Below are 25,072 nucleotides of genomic sequence, written 5' to 3' on the forward strand. Positions count from 1 at the left end.
ATTATAAATGCTTGCCTTATATTGCCGTCATTTTTAATATGTTACTTTTTGATTCTACATATGAGAAAAAGATATTGATGGTTGTTGCACGTTTCTGTCGTTTCTCTAATGCGAGAAATAAATAATTTTCATAATCTGTATGTAAGCCAAGGCGCCATACTGTGTTTATGTCATCATATACTGGCTTCTAGACACAAAGGGAGCCAATCACATGTTATGTCAAGATTCTTCACGTCCAAAGAAAGAGATTGGCGGTTGTTGCATGTTTCTATTATTTTTCTGTGGCGAGAAATTCCCACTTCTCGTACCGGAGATAAACCGCGGCGGCCATCTTGGATTTATGACGTTATAAAGGGTTTTCAGCACGGACAAAAGATAAACACTTGTGATTTGCTATTCTCCACGTTAAAAGGAACATACTGGTAGCCGTACTATGTTCCTATTATCAAAGGTCCAATGGAACTACAAACGCCATATACGGGTACATTCGAACATTATTCACGAAAGTTCGACATTTAGTCCTACAAAAAATTGATTATCTCAGTCATTTGTTGGATATATCAATGATTCTGGTCGCGTTCGAAAGCTATTAAAATGGCCTTTGACGATGGTTTCAAAGTATTTTTCCATAATCATAGTAGTTTCAAAGTTATTTGCTATAAAACATAGAAAATCGTTTTGAAAATAAACATTTTTCCAGTTTGAGACGCCATATTTAAAAATGACGGCAATATAAGGCAAGTATTTATAACGACAATAAATACTACTAGGAATACTTTATACTTTTCCTACTTTATTACATGAATCTTACAATACGTAGGTTACTTCAAACTTTGAAGTAGTGATTTTGTATAAGCGTAAAGAAATCTACATAGAAATCCTATAAAATCAAAGAAACTTATACAAATTGTGTATATATCCTACTTATATTCATTCAGAAAAAAAATCAATACTATCAATTTGTAAAATTATTATGTTTGAATATCTAATATTGTGTTCTGTTGATGAAGAATGATGAAGTATTTATTAACAAAGAAATGAAGTCTCCTACCTAGAACAGGTCTCTAGGCCTAACGCCTAAACGCTTCGTTAAAGTAATAACTTTTTCCTAAGTTCCTCACTCGTTATTGTTGCTTTATCTATAATTAAATTTTTATCTAAATATACAAAGAAGTCACGTTCTGCATTCATAAAAAGTAGCTTAAACATTACATCTTGGTTTAGCGAGGACCTTAATGTATTCTTAGCAATTTTAAGTTTTGAAAAGGTTCTTTCGCAGGTTATCTGCGTACAAGGCAGAGTTGATATAAACTTATAAGTGTATATTGATTGGTAAAACGTATATAGATCAGTAGAAAATCCAGATTGTGACAGCAAGAAAATAATGTTAAAGGCACATGCTATGCATCTAAAACATTTCCTCTTTACTAAGCAGTTAACATAGTTCTCTTCTTCTTCTTCTGACTCTGAGGCGTCATTGTCTTCTTCGTCTTCATTTAAGTTTTTTACATCTATTTCATCATTTTGATCCCACTCAGTCTTGACAAAACTGTCAGACTGCTCAGCAAACTATTATAAGATCAGCTCTATTATAAGAAGACTTCTATCAGCCTTGGTTAGGTGATAGATGGTGCGTAAGACTTCTGTTGGAAATTCGTCAATATCTGCAATTTCAGGGAACTTTTATTTTTGGGTGAAGCCGTGAACAATTTTTCAAAATATCATTGTTTGTGTTAAATTTCTTTACAATACTTGACATAGCACAATCGATAATACGGAAATAGATTAGTTTAAATTTCTCATCTGGAGTAATTTCTGAAACTTCATTTTCAGCTTTTTCATCAGGCATTTTTTTCTTCTTCAAAATTCTCTTCTCATCAAAATCCAGTGAAACTTCTACATCCTCCATATCCTCTAAAATATTATTCATGGCAATTGCATACATTCTTGATTTTTTAAGCAGAAATTCAAAGTGCTCTCAACTCCTTACCAAAAACTGTTCGTCAATAATTGATGAAAATGTTGTATGCTTACTCCACCATTTTGTGGTATCAATTTTTTGGAGTCCGCATAGTTTGGCGCTGGCACTTTGTTTCTATTTAGTCTTTTTTCTCCCAGACAGCAATTCTCTTGTAACAAGAGCTTTAGAAAACAGTCAGTTCCTCGACTAAACCAAATAAATTTTCTGCTTGGAAGAAGTTTACTGTAGAATCAGCTACAACCAAATTTAATACGTTCCTCATGCAGTGTGTGTAAATTAAATCTAGATTCTCCCTTTTGAAGTGCGCTTAAAGGGCGTTGTAACAGCCGCTCATGTTATTCGCCTCCATCAAAAGAAATTTAACTTTAAGTGTCCCCACCGGGAATCGAACCCGGGACCATGCGCACCGCAGGCACGCCCGCTAACCATTCAGCTAAACATAATACTAATCAGTGAAAATATTTTTAATTTCCAGCGTTACTTGCATTTTGACAATTGAAAAGGAGGGCCCAAAACAAAAAATACTACCAAAATTGATAGTAATTTAAAATTTCACAATAATTCTTTCTCTCACACAAGAAGAATAACAATATAAATATTCAGTACGGAGTAATAAACGGGTTCAGCGGGTTCCTGGTGCGTTCCAATGCTTGCACTGTCGCTATTCTTTACTGAGCACCACTAAGTTCCATATACAAGTTTCATATTTTAGGTCTAAATTCCAGCAGTCCACCAGAATTGCTTCTTTCAGAATGTCAACTAAATGTGTGTTCCGCAAAGCAAATTTTTATGAATTCTTCTTGCAAACATGAGTTAGTGCGAACGAGGTATAGCTCTAACCTCGTTTGAAATAATTTTCACACATCTTATGCTTGAATGCGATGGAATAGTATCTAAATGTATGTATACGTATGTATGTATGTACTGTATATTAAAATACCAACCAAAAATTTATCGTTTTGTTCGTGGGATCCCCAGAGCTCCGGGGCCCTTCGCCATTGCCGACCTGTCGACATGGCCAGACCGCCCCTGTTCATCAGCTTCATTTAATATATAAGTGCGAGATTCATAGCCTTTGTTATATTCGTTAATGCTTTTATACACGTCCCAAATGTTTTTTTTTTTTTTTTTTGTTTTTACTATTGTTGTCAAGTTCATTAATTTTAGCTTTCAGAACGTCAGGTTTCTTTGTTTCAGAAGTTATGGAAGGGTCCCGCGTGATGTCAACGAAATTTTGTGTTGTGACATTCGTATTTTGTAACAATACAGTTTTGCCTATTTTCTTTTCTTTGCTAGTTTAATGCATTCTTGATCGAACCATAATTAGTTTTTGTGTATCAATTTTCCTTTCACTGAAAAGTAAATGTTGTCCCTAATTTCAACCCAAGTATCTTCAACACAAATGCATTCCGACCCTTCTGAAACCGAGAACCTATTAGACACTTCAGTCCCGAATTTCCCACTCACCTTGTTCTTCTGTAGTTCCGTTAAATGCCTCCGTTTTCAAATGTTGAATATTTCCTTTATTCAACGATAATATATCTCTTATTATGTTCTACCAGGTAGGGATCAGTATCACAGTCAGTTTCTCTAGACAACTGAACATCAGTCATGCTAGACTGTCTTCTGCTATCTACTGAAACTTGATAATTTTGATTGTGTTTTTCCATAGAGTAAGGTCCAAGTATAGTTACGAACGTCACGATGTGGGAATTCTGTACTCTTCACATATAGGTTTTTGGATGTTGCAAAGTCCACGAGTCTAACACTGTTGTCATTACTTTCCTTATGCAGACTTTCATTCCTTGTAATCGATTTGAATATATCCACTTGTCCTACCTTCCCATTGAAATCCTTTAATAGAATTTCCATATGATATCCTCTAATACCTGTTCTACGTCTTTGTAAAATCTGTGTTTTATATCCTTATCTTATCGTCATTCTGATCTATTGAGGCGTTTACATTTAAAAAAATCACACCGGAAAGCAACGAAAGAAAGTCTAATCATTAACAAATTCAATCCGTTTAATTGCTGAGATCATTCGCTTTCGGACGAAAGACTCTGTTCTTGGTGATTTTTTAATTTCTTATGGACAGAACGTAAAATCCTGGACTCCACTGCCCTCCCTTCTTCCCATCTAACTTCCTGAACTTGTATTAGGTCCATCCCATATTTCTCTAACTTCCTTATGAGTAAACGGTTAGCATGCTCGCCTTTGGTGCAAGACTCGAGTTCGATCCTGACGAGAGCTTATGTGGTTAGAATGCCGCGTTAAGCTGTAGACTAACGTCTCGTGTAGCCTCGACAGACTTTTTATTTTAACAAAAGAAACACTGACCAAAGCTTTGTTATGAAAAAGTTTAAATTCTTTTAACAGACATATATATAGTCATTGTTATACTTTTTTTTTTCTTCTATTTGCTGAGGCCTTCAGCTAATCCCGTAAGTCGTCTTGGTCACTTTCCAACTAATCACGTTCTGCCATTTTTGGTTCTTATAAGGGCCTTCTTCTTCTTCTTTTTTTTATTTTCTTCTTGTCTATGCTATCCAAACTTCCGTATCATAATTCATTAATAAGTAAGCCTCCTGTCCAGTTCATCAGTTTCTCTCTTCCTACCTTCTTTATCCAATCTGCTTCTTTCCACTTCCTTGTTATCATTCCTTTCTCCATCTCCAATACTTCCGTCTTATCCCAATTAATTCCTTGATTCGTCTTCTTAACATGTTTGTGTATGGCTTTGGTATATTTCTTCCTCCAAACATAATCTTCATGTTGTTTTATCCTTTCTTTCATTCTCTTTCCTGTCTCTCCTATATGTGACATATCGCAGTCCTCACGCCATACCCTGTAGATGACTCCTTCTTCCTCAACATTAATCTTTTTAGTTCCTTTCTATTCTTCTTCTTTATTGATCTTAATAAATTTTCTCCGCTCTTTCTATAAGTTCTGACCCCTCCTTTCTTCAATAAATTCTTCAATACAGACTTCTTATATTACATGCTCCAAATCTCATCTAATTTTTCTGTGCTAGGGTCGTGCCAATTTATCACTCGTGGTCCAAGGCTTCTGTCAATGTTTCTGAGTAAATACATTTTTTACGGCATAAAGTTGTTAGTCTTACATCAAATACCAGGGTGGAGGACCACCCCTTGTCTGTCCCCGACTCCTTATTTTCAATATAGTTATTCTCAGCTAACCTCTATCTCTAAAATCCTTCTCTTGGATTCATAACCTGAGAACGCGCCATGCCGTGGTGACAAGAACCCACGTTACATTATCTCTACAGCCTTCAAATTCCGCCAGGAAAATTTACCAAAACTGATCAGAAAGGAAAGAAAACTTCTTGTAGAATATTCCTCTCGAAAAGCAGCGAAGTCTTGAGTATATGCCGATAAACTGTGCCGATATCGGTTGCTGCGGAGAAAAAACTCTTCCTTAATTTTTTCTGTTTTGATTTTTTTAAAACAGTACCTTAAGAAATACTCATCAAAGTTCCGGATTGTTGACTGTTGATACGAATATTAGATGCTACAAGTACATAAGTCCTTCATTACCTTGGTGCTTACTAATTCTGCTTCTGTAGTTCGTTGTTTTTGTATTTTTGTAGTCGATTGTAGATAGTGCTTTATTTATTTCTGGCATTCATATATGTTTTAGTATCTTAAACTGTTTGGAAGTTGTTCCCACATTGTATCGAAATTTAAAAAAAATCTAAGTTCGAATTTTTTCTATAAATGTTAAACCTTATTATTAAGCTTACGAGAGGCTATTTTTGCCGTACTTCACCCATTAATTGTAATTTTGTGTATTAAGGTAGAGAAGGGGAAAAATCACTATACTATAGTCGAGTATCCATAACGACTCAATTTAACCAAAACAAGTAATAAATAGTATTTTTAATTAAGAAAAGACTTTTGACTCATCTTCGTGTAGATTTGTTCTTAATGTTTGATGGAGAGATAAAGGACCATGCAGTATTTGACCTATATTCTATAATGTACATCATTATAGAATTTTGATAACGTTTTCAAATCCTGTCTTTAGTGAAACCAAATAATAATCACCTTCTGCGTTTAAGAAAAACGCATAGCCATCTCAGAATACACTTTTTCAATGAATTGAGAACGTTTCATTAAACCAATCCATTGCTTTAGGAGAAATAATTCGGAAACCTTTTCTTTTGGCATCGGAATCTCAAATATCATTAACGCACAACAAAAGAATTTTGTTAACTTGTTTCATTGAATGATTGAAAATTATTGCTTATTTCTAGATAAGTTCTGCCCGCCGGTGAATAAGTGATACGAGGGTCACTAAGAAAGTTTAGGGATGTGAAATAACTTACATACTTAAAATCAATGTAACACTTACGTTTTCTCAAAGTATTCACCCAGGGGCGTCATTTAGGGGGGCAGGGAGGGGCATTTGCCCCCCCTGAGTTTGAGATTTATATAGATTTTATCAATAGAGCAGTAGTAAATGAGTGAAAAACGCGAAAGTTTACTTATATCGAGGGGTTTTGCCTCACCCAAGCAAAATCTGAAATGACGCTTCTGTATTCACCATTACACTGTACATACTTTTGCATCTTCGAAAACCAATTTTGGAAGCAGTGTTGCCAGTCTTTTTCTTCAAATGTTGAAAGTTCATTCTCGTAAGCCACTACAGCTTCACCAGGGCTGCAAAATCTCTTCCCACGCATGCGATCTTTGATCCTGGGGAACATAAAAAAATCACAAGGGGCCAGGTCAGGGCTGTACGGTGGATGAGTCATAAGTTTGACCTCCGTAGATTCCAAAAACTGAATTGTGATGTTGGCCGTGTGTGCGGGCGTGTTGTCATGATGTAGCAGGATCCCACGCAATCCAGTTCTTGGACGCCGTTCTCGAAGCTTCTGGAACACTTTTGTTAGGCAAACAGTGGTGTACCACTGAGCAGTAACAGTCCTTTGTTCTTCAAGTAGAACAGTTGCAAGATGGCCAGATTTGGAGAAGAAAGTTGCGACCATCTTCTTCCCCACACTTCGCGGTCGCTTCACTTTCGTGGGTGGATTTTCGTCTGGAAAGATCCAAACTGTAGACTGGCGTTTATTTTCAGACTTGATAGATCCAAGTTTCATCACCAGTAACAATGTCAGAGACATGTCGAGAATTGCCTCCATCAAATCTTGCAAGCATTTCTTCACACCATTCCACACGCATGCACTTCTGCTGTTCAGTCAAAGTGTGAGGCACCCAACGAGATGAAACCTTCCTGAGCCGAAGATGATCATGAAGGATTTTTGTTACTGCTGGCGATCCAATGTTCACTGTAGATTCAGTGTCCTTGAAAGTTGTTCGAGGATTTTCTCGAATCATTTGTTCCACAGCGGCAATGTTTTCATCTGACACAGTTCTTGCCGGACGTCCAGCTCTCTCTTCATCTTTAAGCGATGTCCGGCATCTTCTGAATTCACCAAACCACCGAATTTTTGTAGCACGAGAAGTGACAAGGTCTCCAAACGCCCACCGCAAATGGTCAAGGCTTTGTATCTCATTCAAACCACTTTTGAAATCGTAAAGGATCATTGCCCGAAAATGTTCCCTTTCGAGCTGCATTCTAGTCAGGCGAATACTGCTCACATCAACAAACAAGTGAAGGCGATACGACCACGCCGATAAGCGAGGCGAGTTGAAACTTGCTTCGCTTCTTTGCTCTGGATACCACTACCAAACGCAATTGTTGGAATTCAAATACTGTGACAAAACAATGCGTATCTCAAAACTTTGGTAGTGACCCTCGTATGTGATTCATATATTATTTTCTGTCTTAATATATTCGTGGTTGTTCCACGCGTATATTTAAGCTGATAAAAAGCTAGATTAACTTGTAAACCAGCTCATTGAACTCGAACTTCTTTTTCCCAGGAACTTGTTTTGTTGAATGAAGCTTTCAAAAGGAAGAAACGTAATAATTCCATGATTAAGCATTTATCTACACGGACGATAGAAATATGTACTATATCCAAACACGCTTTATATCCACTATAAAAGTTCGTTATTTTAGCTGAATCGGATATCTAATAAAGCAATATGTCGAGTTAACATTAGGAAAAGAAGAAAAGAACGCGGATATGAAAAAGAATCAAAGTTAAATTATCACCTTGGATATTTAACACACTTGGCCCTAATAATCGCGCACCTACAGTGCATCTTAGAAACTCAGAGAAGTCTTCCGTTTTGCACCACTACCGTTTGCCTTCTTTAAAACATGCTCTGATTATATTCCTCCTGACGTGCTATAGATGATACCTAACACACTACTAATAACGGCCAAGCACTGCATGTGCATCCTCATTGTTTCGACCTCACACATCTTGACGTGCTTTAAACTAGAAATATTTACATTATTTAGTATATATTAATATGATGGTAGTGCAACATAAATTTAATCTAGAATTCAGAAGCTCTTTTGTTAGTAGTACTTGAGTAAGCAACGCTATCCAGATGATAGGTGGTCATAGAGTGAATGAAATATTCCGTGAGGAATGTAGAAAATAGAATTTCTGCTCAATGTGAAGGCGAAGGTGTGTATGAATGCAACATATTTCCATAAAATATCTATCATTGTTTTATAAATATTCTTTTCTAAGGCTTTCTATATCTTTCCAGATAATGATGAACCTCTTCTCAGTGGCACTGGTGAGGTATCCAAAGATTGTTCTGAAGTTGAATTAGAGTCCTGGGCGGATGTTCTGCAAAAATGGCAAAATACAAAGCAACGTCCAAGACAACTTGCGACATTGGTAAAACAAGGTATTCCAGAAGCATTGAGAGGAGAGGTCTGGCAGCGACTCGCAGGGTGCGAAAATGATTTAAGTATGATGGAAACTTACAGACTATTAATAACGAAGGTTAGTATGGTGGAACAAAATTAACCTAATCATTGGATTATTACATGGAAATAAAAAAAGAACAGTTTTTAAGAAGTTGTCGGGGAATAGTGGAAAAAGAAATGCTTTTCCAAAGCAAGAACTTCCGAGTAAATAAATCTGGTCTTGTTATATTTTCCCCTTTTTCCGTTTCTGTTTAAGTGTCACAGTCAGTTTCACAACTCTAATTTTGAAACAGATTTAAGTCAAACTTCCAAAATAATTCTTTATATTATCACCTGCAATTCTATAAGTTCTTGTAACATGTATTTACATTATATTTTAGGTATATCGTACATTTTTTTCAGTATTTGTTCGTAAGGGTCTCTAGGCATGTACTCTTGTTCCTTAGAGTGGCAATAGTTTATTTTTTCTTTTAATATAACGAATTATCTCACTTAATAATAATAATAATAATAATAATAATAATAATAATAATAATAATAATAATAATAACTAGCAAGCCCGCACGTCCTGCGTAAGCGCAGGACACTATTGTTTTTTAAATGCCCTGATTTTATATATCCCTCTCCCCTCCCCATGTTGCGCGGCACGACATGATAAAAAATATCCCAAGCCCGAATGTCATATATGATGAAAATTTGATCGAGATCGGTTGGGTGGTTCAAGAGTTAAGTTCTATTTAGTTTTATATATTAATCTCCCCCTCCCCCTCCCCTAAGTTCTACCGTGAAAGTGAAAATATTAAAAGAAAAAAGAACTCCAGGCTCGAACGTCATCTATGTTGAAAATTTAATCGAGATCGGTCAGGTGGTTAAAAAGTTATTAAGTCACAAAAATAGTCACTTTCATTTATATGTATTTTTATAAATACCCCCCTTTCCCCTCCCCTACGTTACGCCGTCAAAGGGAAACGATTAAAAAAAAAAAAAAAAAAAAAATCCCAGGCCCGAATCTCATCTTTGTGGCAAATTTGGTCGAGGTCGGTCGCATGGTTCGAGAGTTATTAACTTTTATTTCTTTTATATCTATGTTTACTTTTCCCCTTTCCTCGTTGTACCGTTAAAGTTAAATGATAAAAACCAGGCCAGACCCGAACCTCAAGTATGTTGAAAATTCGATCGACATCAGTCGGGTGGTTCAAAAGTTACGAAGTCACAAACATAGTGACTTTCATTTTTATGCATATGGATAGTATTTTATGAGTTTGAATTTTCTTTCATAGTAATCCATTACAATATTTGCCAAAAGTGGTGAGAGACGGCTGCCCACCACTAAACCCTCTATTCAAAGGAAAAGTAATTTTGTGAGGGTGCAGTTTTAGCACTTTACTGATCTCGTAAATGTCCTGATAATTAAATTTATTTTCGCTTATCCAACTTTATGTGCATTGCATTAGTAAATTTAGAGGAATTAAACACAAACCTTTTATAATATCTATTGGCATCTAATTTTTCTCCATTGAGTATAGCGCTGGTATCCCATTTTAGTTCATAATTGTAATTGATATTATGTTATGTGTGAATTAGTTTGTGCAATTGGGCAGACCATGTACAGAGGCAGAGTATCAGTCAAAAGTATAAGAGCATTAAAAAAAATGTGGAAATAAACCTGAATATTAATGTTTCCGTAATTACAGTTTGCATCATAATGCACCCAGTATGTCTTTTAATACCTTGTAGCTCAGGCATGATCTTTCAAACATTTTCTTCACACGGTTAGGCATACTTCCAACCAACTTTAAACATTCTTGTGGTGTAATGACATTCCACACCTCTGTTATGGAAATGCAGTAAGAGACAGCTATTGTTGCTACAGCATACTCCATAAACATACTTTAAACGCTAAGCGCAAATGCCAAGAAACCAGGGAGTGTGACCGTGACGTGATTTCACACAAGAAAAATGTGACAAATCAGGTGCTGCATGTTCTAGGTTTCTAGGCCATAGATTTTGCAATAAAGATTGTGTTGATATTTTGACCCACCGCTATTTTGCACAGGCTTATCGTAGAGAGTCGCGACTTGATTTATCTTCTTTTATTTAACACCAACTTTCATACAATATGCAATTTGACCCCCCTTTCCATTTAAAAAATTTGAGTTGGACCCCATCTGGGACCCTGTGGGGGAACCTGGGACAATTTATTTTACGTTGATAAATTATACTTTTGAAATGATGAAAGACATGTTTTTCAGTTTTCATATTTGTCCCGCCGTTTCAGATTTTTCGGGGTTGCAACGGGCCTTAAGACACGCTTAAAGGTGTTAATAAAAATGAATAACGTTCTGCCCTCAAGCGAAATGCTTGAAACCTCCCCAATTTTGGTAACCGGTTTTGATCTTACCTTGACCCAAGCTTTCAGGAAATATATACATCACCCCCACTTCGTGGGTTCAGGTTCAATTACATTCCGTGTAAGAGAAAGTGACGTTGAGTTTCTTTAATCTGAGAACACTATATGGTATTGTATAGGGTGGCCGATTTCATGTTGAAATAAAACACACTTTTATAAATAAATTAATGTAATTACGTTTGATAATTACAATACTAACTTGGATTTTTAGTTGAGCTGTTATCTTTTGAGTATAACATCATGCAAGTATCCTCCACCCCTCTGAATACAGTTGGTCAGTCGTTCACGGAAATTGCCCTTTACTCAGTGTAAGAGATCCGAAATGCTAGTGAAAATTTCTTCCCAAATCCTTTGCTTCAGTTCCTTCAGCATCTGCAGCCTAATTCCATACAGTCGGTTTTTCAAATGCCCCCACGAGAGAAACTCAGGGGCGGTCAAGTCTGTGGATCTTGGGGAACATGGAACGGTCCCAGAATCTGGAAATAAGTTTTCAAGGAACATGATACTGACGTGAGTATTACTATCGATTGCCTGACCGTGTAGTCCGTTGCACCATCTTGTTGAAACCACGTATATTCCAGATTAACTTTATTTGTCGTAGCTGTGGGAGGAGGAAATATGTGAATATTTTGTGTATCATTCCGCTGTCACAGTAACAGGTTGCTCGTTTTCATTCTCGAAAAAGTATGGCCCGAGAATATCCATAGCCCCAACACCACAGGACAAGTTTCTCACTGTGGAGGGGCTTTTCATGTAACTGACGGGGATTTTCAAGTGCCTAATATCTGAAGTTCTGTTTGTTCACATACCCCTTCAGAAAGAAGTTCGTTTCTTCAGTCATGAGAATTGAATGAAAAATGTTCTGGATAATTAACTCCAGTAAACCTGTCGATATTGCGTTCGCACTCTTTCACCTGCCTCCGATAATTCCTGCACCACTCTTACTTTGTATGGGTAAAACTTGAGATTATGTCGCAGTATTCATCCAAGACTGCTACGAGGAAAATTCAGTGTGACGGAATGTCGCCGCGTTGAACTTATGGAATCTCAAGAACTACCTCCCTCATGCATGAGATGTTTTCGAATGTACGGACTGTTTTCTTATGCAGATGTGGTTTGTCTCCTATATTACCACTTGCGCCCCACTTGTAACACACCTACATATAATTTTTCCTGATAGCACTTTTCATCTTCCTTGCTGGTTACCAAATACACGTCTTAATGCTTGTTACACGAACACGATTGACTTGCGCGAACACAAAACACGCGCTGCTCTACAGTCCAACGTCCCATTTTGCACTGAATCCAAGGCCACCTGCTACCGGCTGATCCCACTCACCCATCTCCCGTTTTTCGCTAGTGTTGCCAAATCAAAACTAGGAAATCGAAACTAGTCCAGGTAGTGTCAGAAGGCGAAAGAAATAACCGCAGGGTAGCAACCCAACTTCAGAACCATCATCTTCGATTAATGACTTACATCAGCTAATTCAAAATCTGAAAATGGAAACGGCAACTTTACAAAAAGTAAATGTTGATTTAGGAAGGAAACTAAAAGAATTACTTAAGTTAGCTCATGAAATGCTGAACGATAATAATGATTTAATAAATAAAATATAAAAAATTAAAATAAAAACAGACGGAATCAATTGATAAGTGTGTGGAAAAAATTAAACAATTAAAACAAAAATTAAATTACGTAACGATACAGCTTGATGAACTTGAACAATGCATTAGAAGAAATATACTGGAAATAATTGATGTTCCAGAGGAACTGAATGAAAATATTATAGATATTGTTAAGAATGTTGGTAAGGCATTGGATATAGAAATAGAAAATGAAATGATAGACGCATGGCATAGGTTAAAAAGGGTCCAAATCAAAAGTCAGGTACTATCATTGTAAAATTTGTAAGGAGAATAGATAAGGAGATGTTTTTGCAAAGAAGGAAAGAAAAGAGGAATTTAGATACAAATCAAACCAAATAAATACATTTGCAATAAGGTATACGTAAATTATAGTTTAACTCTACAACGTAAAGAAATCTGTGCAAATGCACAAAACTTAATTACAAATTCTGGTGTTACAAAATTAAGAAAGACACAAGAAGATATGCATGTATTATATATATATATATATATATATATATATATATATATATATACCTATCTCAACGTTTTGCGAATTCCTATTTTAAGGGAAGAAGGGAGCATTTTCTGTAATTTCTTTTTTAACTTGAAAGCGATGTTACCGGTTGTTTGTAATCGCATCATAGGAAAACGATTGAATAGTTTGAAATGAATTTTTAAACATACAAATTAGTATCCATCTTGAACTAGGTTTTTGTCTTATTACTTTGATTAAACGGCTCAAAATGTATGTATATAAAAAGTACAGTATCTCACTAGCGTATCAAACTAGAAAGATGAAACTCGGGATATAAATTCCCCATTAACATTTCTGTTTTAAGGAGAAGAGAGAAGGATATTTTCTATAATTCCTTTCACGTTGAAAGTGATTTTGCCTGTTGTCTAACTGCATCTCGGGCAAATGGTCGGACAGTTTGGAGTGAAATTTGGAACATAGTTGGTACTTATCTTGCGGTCAGATTTTATCATGTTTCTTGATTAAAAGACATAGTCTAAGAGGATAGAGGTGCTTCAAATTTGATGTCAAAAATAAAATATCTTATTAATCCTTGAAGGTAGGAAGATGAAGCTCAGTATAGAAACTCATTAAAAGCATGTATTTCACAGTTTCTGATTTTTTTAAAGGGGACATTTTCTAATTTTTTTCTTCACATTGCATTAGTCTAAAATTGTAACTTCCTATGATTTTTCAAAGTTAAATTTGTTAATAACAGTATGCTTGTAATGTAAAATTGCAGTTGTACCTTTTAAAATTTGTATTATATAATATATTAGTCTGATAATACGATTTTAGTTTTTACCTCCCCACTCCTCCCTTTTCCCGCTCGTAAAAATATAAGTGAGTCATTGAACTGTTCCAATGAACCGATTCATTTTAGTGAGCGTACCATTGAGCGGCGATCTGAGAGGTGAATCGTTTTGTCCATAAGCCACACCATAAGCGAATCTTTTGATTTCGTTGCTTCTACTGTGACAGTGTCTTCACGTGTTCGAAAGCGTGTTCCACACAGTGATTCCTTCAGTTTTTGTATGAAATCGAAATCACGAGGTTATAAATCTGTCAAATATTGTAGATGCGCGAGTATTTCCAATCCTCAGATACCGCGTAAAAAGTTTATGCAGACATACTGCCGCATGAGCTGTGACGTTGTCGTGAGGGATGTGTGCATATCAGGAATGGAAAAGATCTTACCAGTACGATCTTTTGTACCGAAAAGATCGTACCGGTACGAGCTTTTGTACCGGCTCAGGCACCAAGGACCCATGCTAAAGACAGGAACCTATCCGGAGCGTTTTCACAAGAACCGGTTCATTTTCCATCTCTGGTGGATATTGTAGACATTCAGAGTATTTTTCGCGAGTAGCCCGACGTAGTTGCGGTAAAGTACGGGAGTAGTATAGTGCGTTCACAGTTCGGCAACATTTGATGAAACGGCACAAACATCGTCCAATATTATTCGTTATTAGGATCATTCACTTGATAGGGGAAGAATTGTGGCGAAATTCCTCACTGCGTGGTGAGCCTGATTGTCGCCATTCCGCTTATTAGCGTTTGAGTTCTGGCTCGCTACATTTCTGTGGCGTCGTAATCTTGTTACTTAGTTCATTCTTTGGGATATTATTTCGAAGAGCATTAGATACCATTGGTATGTGTTTCTTGGCTTTACGCACAATTGTAATTGTACTGTTAATTGTTCGTAACGTAATTCGAGGTAAAATACGTATGAAACGAACGATTCGTTGTACTCATTTTACTCGCGCTACTTTTTGATGCATATATGTTTGTTGATCCAACTCCCTACATGTAACGTTTACATATGTACTAATTTTTTTTTTTTTTATATATATATATATACATACTCCAGGACTTCTTCCTTCTTTTCCACTTTCATTTTTTAAAAAATAAAAGTTACCATAACTTTTGCAATAGGCCTCAGATAATCGTTGCTTACTGTAAATATTGCAAACTCAGCGAATATGATACCCGACTTCCGGTTGTTCGTGTGGGTATGCTAAATACTTCTGCTCATTATTTCAGATCAAGCAACATTATTATCATTGCTCAATGTCAAGGCAGTAGGATTTTTAATCAAAATTAAAACTTTTAGCTCTGTTTGTACTGTTATCGGAAGATAAGCAAATTTTCAAATGATTTTACGCTAAATTTCAGTGAAAACAATTTGACACAAATGGAAATAAATGATTACTGTATGCACACTAAATAGTTAAAAGCAAACCTTAAAAAAAGTAATAATAACAAAATTAGAAAACTAAAAAAGTAAATAAGTAAACAAGAAATAAAATAAAGATGATAGTTTTACTGTTCCATGAATATGCCCTTTAGATTAAAGGAGACGGATAATTTAATGAAAGTGAATGATTATAAAAGGATTGGGGGAGTGAAAATCTGGCGAAACGAGAACTCCGAAATTTCCATGGATACGATGTTGTCCACCTCAAACTCACATGGCTTAGGATCGAGCCAAGAATCCTTCGTCTAAGATGAGCTTTCTGTTACTATATGGGAAAACAATAAACTAAATGAATACATGCTATGATTACATATCACGTAATTTCGATCCCTCCATCTTCCTCTAAAAAATACCCAGCGTACGCTCCAGGCAATAATTTTGATTCACATGTTCGTTGAAAGTTCTCCGTAATTTTAAGATCTTAATGCAATCATAGACATCACCAAATCGGCGAGCAAGAACTGTTACAAATTGACGTACATATGAAGTTGACTCAGGCTTTTATTTACTGACGTTAATAAAAGTTACACAAGAAAGATGTTTTAATCTTATTTTCGGCAAGCTGAGTGTGAAGAAGTAAAAAAGTGTTTTGTTTTGTAAACAGGACTCATTATGCGCCTTTGCGATGGAAGAACATATTTGTTTACATATATATAAATAATTTCTTAAATTCATCGGTGGAATCAGTTTTCTGTACTCTACAAAGTTCCCAGAGAAGACCCGAATGAAATAAGAAGAAATAATAATCGGTTACTGCTTGTTGCTTTAAATAATAATCGGATACAAGGTTATTGCTTGTTTAGATCTAAGGGAAGATATTGCTCGTACCGTATTCGAGCAACATCTCGTTTCCAACCCTTAAAAATTTGTAAGATTGTCCTATAGATTGGATAGTGCCTCCATACTTCGCTGGGTTAAATATATGCTAATAAAATTCAATTAAACCTGATCTTTTATATAGTCGTGGAAAGTCGCTGAACCGTTTCAAATAACTTTTTGAGCGTGACTAGCACTTTACTCAAGCCAGATCTTCTAAATTCTTATCCTGAGGGAAAGGTGACTCAAATTGTTTGCAAAGAATGAAATGTACCATAAAATCTGACTATCGTGGGAATTCATTCCGTTTTTCTGATCGATATTGAAGTAATTTTCTGTCATTCAACTCAGCCAACATTTTTACGTCTGTCTGCTTCTTCCATGATAATTTTTGTGAAATGTATGTGTATTAATGAAGTTTGGTGTTTGCTTTCCTCAGACCTTCCAAAATAAACTTGCTGTTTAGGGTTACGATCCATGAAGATTAAGGGAGTAAATAAGGGAAAGCAAACTTCACCTTATGTTGCAAATGTACCCATACACATTCAATTTTAAAGTATGAACTAGGTAGAAATTAATCAATTTTGATAAAGAAAGTGTATATTTTCTTTATAGCATTCTGATATATCCCGCAATAGCATTCGTCTGCCTTGGAGACTTCCAATGTTTCTTTACTTTGAAGAGATTCTTTGAATACTTATGTAACGCACAATGTATTGTAGAAAAATTACAACTAAGTTTGTCATTGCATATTTACATACATATCGAATATGTATCTTTCATACGAAATTATTGAATTTAATTTTTAACACTTCACTCAGCAGAAAATTCAAGCTATTCAGAAAGTGAAATATGATTTATATTGCCAACATTGTTCAACCTATTTCTTCACTTTAAATTTCTCACTCGATTCCGTAATTTCTTATTCTTGACAGATCGATGCCCCAAACTGGGGATTGTAGGAAAGACTGAAATTATATATATATATATATATATATATATATATATATATATATATATATATATATATATATATATATATATATATATATATATACAGGGAATAGAAAAAAATCTAAAAACAGTTCATACAAGACACGTAAGTTTGGCCTTCCACGTACAACACGTGTTGATGTTGCCGACCGTTTGTTGTTTTCAATGTGTCATCTGGACTGTCGTCTTCCGTCAGCAGTAACCAGTTCACCTGTGAGTGGCGTGATTTGAAACTGGTGCGGTAAAATGGGCGATCTGACAGACTTCCAAAGAGTGCCCGTCTGGTTGGAGCTTCAGTAGCAACAGTGGCGAACATTGTGGGGGTATCGAAAGGCACTGTGTCCAATGTCACGAGGGCATACACAATTCATGGGCAAACGACGTCTGCAAAGCACAACAGTGGTCGAAAGACAATCCTATGAGATAGGGATCGGAATGCATTAAAACGGATTGTAGCAGCTAGAAAAAAGACCACTGCAATGAAAATTACGTCTGAACTAACTTCCGGCCTACAGAACACGGTTTCATCGAAAACAGTGCGACGGGAACTTCATGAAATGAAAATTCATGGCAGGGCCGCTATCACCAAACCCCTTGTCACAGCAGTAAGTGCGAAGAGGCGTATCCAGTGGTGCAAGGACCACAAGGCGTGGACTCATGAGCAGTGGAAACACGTAATGTGGTCCGATGAATCGACCTTCACCTTGTTTACAACAACCGGTCGTGTTTACGTATGGAGAACACCGTCGCAGGCCTATGATACACACTGTCTGCTCCCAACTGTAAAGCATAAGGATGGTTCTGTTACAGTGTGGACAGTGATATGGTTTTCTGCAGGTCCCATCATAGCCCTGTATGGAATGATGAATGCTAAGGCGTATGAGGCCATTTTGGGGGACCAGGTTCTACCCATGACCCAAATATTGTTCCCTGATAGTGATGGCATCTACCAAGATGATTTGGCACCCTGTCACGCTGCAAAAACGGTGAAATCATGGTTTGACGAGGATGACCAAGAGCTATCACACCTCCCCTGGGTCCCACAATCACCAGATCTGAACATCACTGAGCCATTGTGATCTGCGTTAGAAAGGCGTGTTCGTTCTCATTACCCTCCACCAGCATCCCTTAAGGAACTGGAGCATGTTTTGGAGGAACAATGGTACAAAATTCCGCACACCATGATTCAGGAGCTGTATACGTCCATTCCACGTCGGATCCAGGCTGTTTTGGACGTAAAGGAGGCCCAACACCATACTAGGTATAATTCTCACACTTTTGCACACGTTTTAGATTTTTTGTTCAACACCTTATATATATATATATATATATATATATATATATATATATATATATATATATATATTAGGGTGGTCCTTAATTTTTGATTTCCGAATTTCTTTGGACTCACCCCCTAAAATGGTTCCATATGGGACTAAATTAAGCCAGGAGAAAAATTAGCTTCATTGAATAATATTAAATGGTGCCCCAAGCGACCTAAAATTTTGAATCCGATTACAGTACATAGTATATGAGAAAAAATGGAATAAACTCATGTAATTTAGAAACGGCAAAAGGGAATACGAAGATACCAGATCTAAAGGAAGAAACATTCCTAATTTTTTATAGTACTGTCATAGCGGCCATCTTGAAATCCACCATCTTGGATTCAGGTCAAAATTTTCAAATAGAAAGAGGGTCACGTGACACATCGTTTTGAGGTAGCGTTTTACCAGAAGCACAAATCTGGCACTATTTTAAAGATAGCTTTAGTCGTGTAAGAATTATTACCCGTGCAAAGATTTCTCCTTTTTAGAGATAATAATTCTTACATGACTAAAAGTAAAGACATAAGTTTGGCGCGAAAAGAACGAAAAGGATATGCACGGCTTTAATGGGCCATGGCAGCACCTACGCATCTCTCCAGACTTGATTCTGTTCTCAATTTCTTCATCGCTATAGTCCGTTTTCGTGTTCCTGCACTTCGAATATTATCTAATAAGGAGCTCTTGCGACATCTTAATATTCAGACTCCTGAAGTACGCAGAATTATCTCTGACCTGAAATATCTACATAAAATAGTTAATGGAAGCTTAAGATCGGAAATATTACTTCAGGAACTATCCTTACGTGTCCCTTCCCGCATCACCCGAATATCCACCTATTCCATCTTGCCCGTCCTAGGTTGGCTGTTATACAGAGGTCTCTTTTTTATAGAATACCAAACTGTTATAATCAAGTAACAACTGATGTAGACATTTTTTCGAGCTACCCAGTGTTTGAAAGAACAATTAAACGAGCTTTGACGGAATAGTTTTACTCTTACACTCTTTTTTCTATGTTGTTGTTATTGTTGTTTTGTTTTTTTTTTTCTTTCTTTTGTTAGCATGTCCCTGTGTAAAATGGCAAAGTTATGCTGTATCTGGGAATTTGTTCAATAAATTTAAAAGAAAGAGGAACGAAAAAAAAAATGCACTTCTGAAAATGATTTGTTTGAAGTTTATACACCAAAAGACATGGAGCAGTTCAAGTAATGAAGAGGAACACCCATTTGAGAATGTTGGAAAAAATGTAAATATGGATGTGTGTGTGCCCGAACCCTCCAAGATATGTAAAAGGGGAAAAATTAATTTTATTACACAAAGACTAATTTTATTATTTTGTTGCTCTTCATCGATAAAAGATCACTGAGAGCAGCAATACATATTCTGACAGCGACGGCAGAAGCATTAGGCCATAATGTAGAGAAACTAGTAATAAATGGGTCTTCCATTCACCGATGTTGAGAGAAAATTCGTAGCGAAGTTGCACAGAACCACAAAAAAACAATTTCAGAGTGCATCAAATGCGTTAGTTACGCATTGGAACGGAAAACTACTGCCGAATTTGACTGGCAGAGAGACTGCCGACAGGTTATCAATAATTATTACAGGAGATGGTCATGAGAGGCTAATTGGTGTTCCCATTTTGTCATCATCAAGAGAAGAACATATTGCTTCTACTATAGTACATTCGCTTGAAGAATGGAACTTGGTAAAGTTCGTGCAGACAGTTTATTGTGACACTACTCCCTGCAATACGGGCCATGTCAACGGTGCTTGCATTCTGCTAGAGCAGTAGCTCAAAAATAACCTTGTATACCTTCCTTGTAGACACTGCATCTGGATCGGACGTTCTCCTATTGATGTGTTTCCAGAACGAGTGGCCGAAAATAGATTGCACTAACTTTATTCCAGGAATTGATGATGTAAGGAACAATATTTCTGATGTAAAAAAAAAATTGAAGTGTTGAATTTTACTATCAAACTTGAAGAAGCAGGACACCACAGAGACGATTACAGAGAATTTTTAGAACTGAGAATCATATTCTTGGGTGCCATACCTCCTTGAGGAGTTTTCTTTCGTTTTCCTGGAGCAATTCACCATATAAGATGGCTGGGAAAAGCAATCTACTGTTTATTACTCTTTCGCCAACAATTTCGGAGAGTATGCATTTTCTGATACGACTATATGTTCAAGCTTGGCTTAAATGTGATCAAGCATCCCATTCAACATTACAAGACCTGCAATTTTTGAAAGGTTTGTGCAGTTATAGACAAATAGATGCTGAATTATCTGAAGTGGCTCTTTCTAAATTTTCACGCCAACTCTGGTACTTGACGGAGTAACACGTAGCATTAGGGTGTTTTTGATAATGGAGTTAACATAATGGAAAAACAAAAAGTGATTGAAAGAATTAAAACTAAGGGGAAACCGTGAAGCAGCAAAGAGGCTTGACGCAAGAGATGATACCATAAACATTTTTATGAAAAGAGAAAACAGTGAATTTGTTACAACGAACACTCAAATTTTCATCGAGACTTAATATACCCAAAGGGTTTCTTGAGTGTGATCCGATTTCATAGCCAAATAACAATAAAAAATGAAATTATTGAGTTTTACGTCCCACGGTTATGCCGGCAAGACTAAAAAAGACGGTGAAGAAGAGAAATGAGTGAAATGGTGGAATGAATGTGGGAGGAAACGGGAGAACCCCGAGGAAACCCTCGTACATGGTGTTTGTCCACCACAAAGTTTACTTGGCAGGAGCAGGATTTGAACCCAAGACTCCATGCACTAGAGGTGAACGCTCTACCACTGAGCTACCGCAGCCCCCACCAAATAACAATGACTATCTTCAAGGAAAGACAATTCATCCATGTAACAAACGGTGCAGCAGAAAGGGGAGTGTAGCTAATAGAAGATTACAACAACGTTCTTAGGAAAAATGAGAAGAAACAGCTTCTTTTGCAGAAAGTGAAGGCCCACAGACAATCTTTTCCTATATGCGACAAAACTGAACTATGTAGCATATAAGATTCATAACTTACCAAAAAGCTACTACATAAATAAGGGATACTGCAATTTCTTCCAAGTTATAATTTTTTTTTCCCCTCATAATGGTCTATGAATCAACTTGATGGAAAAACTTATTTGTAGTTCAAAGCAAAACAAGCAGTTTGTTTTAATTTATGTAAAAGACCTCCAAAATTCTTACAAATCTGTGTTCCATAACTCCAATAAAATAACATTACATCGAAACATTTTGTTTTTTACACGTAATAGCTCTTACATGAATATAGGTAACTTGAAAATAATACCAGATTTGTGCTTCTGGTGAAATGCTACCTCAAAAAGATGTCACATGACCCTCTTCCTGTTTAAAAATTTTGACCTGAATTGAAGATGACGGACTTCAAGATGTCCGTCATGATAATGCTATACAAGATTAGGTTGGTCTCTTCCTGTAGTTCCATTATCTTTCCATTCCCTTAAGCCGTATCTAAATTACAAGAGTTTATTCCAGCTTTTCCCCATATACTATGTATTGTAAACGAATTCAAACCTTTAGGTCGTTTGGGGCACCATTTACAATTATTCAATGAATCTAGTTTTTCTCCTGGCTTAATTTAGTCCCATATGGAATTATTTTAGGGGGTGAGCCGAAGGAAATTCCTAAATTTATTTTTCCCCATATAAATAAGGACCACCCTAATATATATACACCATACTGTTTCAAAATCTTACCATTTTTACGATACTTACCCCGGAACTAATTTTTAAAATTCAAAGAGGGAGTGTATATACTTATAACTTTCCCGTAGTCTCTAGGTGCAAAAAACGCGGCAATTAGTGCGTTCTGTGGTACATTTGTTGATGGAGCAGTGGCTTGCGGCTCCAAGGTGAAATTCGCCATATTTCTTACGAACTTATTATTTTTGGCAAACAGTGTGGAATAATGGTTACTGCTCTCCAGTTCTAATTTAAATTATTAATACTATGTTCACCATAGTTATTCTGAACGTGCAGAACATTTTGTTTGAATGTAAACAGACAAATTGAGTATATTGCATTTTCCAGCCACATCATTTGGTGGTTGACGCATATCATGGTACCTTTTGAGGTTTGCTAAGGTAGAGGGAAGAACTATGATAGTTAACTTAACTATTTAAAAAGACAGCTGAGTGACCTGTAATTAATATAGAAAGTTTGAGAGTTCATTGCAAGTTAGGATACTTTTATCTACTAAAGTTTTTAGTTGTGTTTATGTATAATTTTAGACGTGAAACCATTTTGAGGTGTTCTAGGCAATTTCCTGCGGACCCCAACTATTTAAACAGTATTATGTAATACAGGTTTTGACTTTTGTCTCAATGGGGGGTTTGGGAATTCGTCACACACTAGCCTCACCGCACTATTTTAAATGCAACGTTCTCGCTGGTTCAAGTAGCCAGTCGCTGTTCTGAAATGACTTCAATTTTCGTCTTTTGTTTAATTCCACGTAATTAGCAAAACCATTTGGTAACTGTATAGATAACTTACAGTTCGTATACATAATGTTTATACACTTCACTGGATTACATGTTCCAATGATCTATGAATGGCTTGGACATATTGCTGTTCTGGTTGAATCTTACATGACAATGATAGATCAACTAATTTTTTGAATTCCAGTGTCACAACCTAGTTCTGTACTCAGTGAATGCCTTTCCGATCGGCAATATGTGGGTGAAGTATAAATATAGATACAGCATATATACAGTAGCATAACAGAGCAGTAAAATAGGATAGTGAATAGTATAGTAAATGTAATAGAGTATAAGAGTGCCTATATATTAAAAATGATACCTGTCGAGAATGTGAATTTTCTGAAATTACTAATTTCCTCGTGTGTATTAACTTCATGATCGGAAGTGAATTGGAAATGAAAGGTACATACAGATTTTCAGATACTAATATATATTTTGAATGTAGTAGTAATTATGCCTGAAGGACATATAATAGGTTGTTAGAGCTGCATATATGCGTAGACGCAAGACGGAATAGATGTAATGTTGTGGGTGTTCATACAAACTATGTAGGCAAAATATTCCGAATACTAACATGTTCGCAATTTGCTACTGTTAAGTTGTCTCCAAGTTTTACTAATAAATATTAAACAAGAATTCTGATGTTTATTTAATAAAATTAATTTGTGGCACTACTGTAGTTAGCTAATGCATGTTCAATGTTGAAATATAGGTAGTTTACACATAGTAGTATGAACGATGAAGGTTTAGTTAACGTAATCACGTACATGAAGAGAGAGAGAGAAATAGTCGTTTCGGTTGGTAAATACTAAATTTCTTGGCGCGTATAGAATGCGTTCTCACGTTTTTTCTTAAATGCGTTCATGTTGGCAGCGGCTAAATTCAACGCTTGTTTTGCGAGTCCTTAAGAAAAATATATGACATATTGGATCAAAGTCGAATAATCTTGGCGGAATGTTACGAAAAATATTATATTATTTAAGTAAAGAAATTTTGAAGTTCTTTGATCTAATCCGCTTTTACCAAGTTACATTTAACCGGTTTCAACCAGTGGAGGATGATCGGAATATCCCGAAAAGATTATATGTTCTTTCGTTAAAATTAATTATTTTAAATAAAATATTAAAGGCTTACTTTGAACTCTATCCAATCTTCATACTTTATAATTTAATTATACCTGGTATTTCGTCCCACATTCTACCATGAACTTCAGGTGTGTTGTATGTTATTCAGAATGTCGCTAATGATGTATATCGTTAATATTTATTTTCTTCTCCTGTAAAAGAAAGAGATTGTCCTAAGTAGTCGTGAATAATAATAATAATAATAATAATAATAATAATAATAATAATAATAATAATAATAATCCGATCACTGTCTTAGAAATTAGGAGTATTTTAGTGTCGCTTCACACTAATTCATTGTTTCCTTTCTTTTAGAAGTTTTATGGTGACGGTTAATTTCTTGTTCTAGTGAACTCTTCTCTATGTTATTGGGAAACTTTCCATCAGTCACTCCAGTTTCACTAACTGAAGCGTATTTTGCAACTTAAAATTGGGTGAAAATATGTAGAGATCTTGGAATAATTTAAGCACATATAGTTACATAAACAAAAATATTACAATATAGAATATTTTGCATTGAATATCTAAAACATACGCTATTTACGATTCAGAAGTTGGTTAATATCAGATGCTTAGCTTCCTTGCAGCAGGTTCTCTGTTGCGTGTAAGTATGTTGTTATAACGTAAAACTGTACGTTAGATTCTTGAGGACTCTAAGTGTTGTACATTTATCTTTTTAT

At 35.9% G+C, this 25,072-nt stretch overlaps 1 protein-coding gene across 6 annotated transcripts in view; it reads left to right on the forward strand.

Annotated features, from left to right (window-relative positions):
* Positions 1-25,072, forward strand: part of GAPcenA (GTPase activating protein and centrosome-associated) — a 772,500-nt gene that overhangs the window by 239,716 nt on the left and 507,712 nt on the right. For all 6 annotated transcript variants that reach the window (XM_081765583.1, XM_081765580.1, XM_081765582.1 and 3 more), the window contains one exon: positions 8,635-8,876. In XM_081765583.1, coding sequence (XP_081621709.1) covers positions 8,635-8,876 — 242 coding nt within the window. The remainder of the gene's footprint in view (positions 1-8,634; positions 8,877-25,072) is intronic.

The sequence above is a fragment of the Thermobia domestica genome, chromosome 7 (assembly GCF_964235325.1).
Source record: "Thermobia domestica chromosome 7, izTheDome1.hap1.1, whole genome shotgun sequence".
NCBI classification, from domain to species: Eukaryota; Metazoa; Arthropoda; class Insecta; order Zygentoma; family Lepismatidae; genus Thermobia; species Thermobia domestica.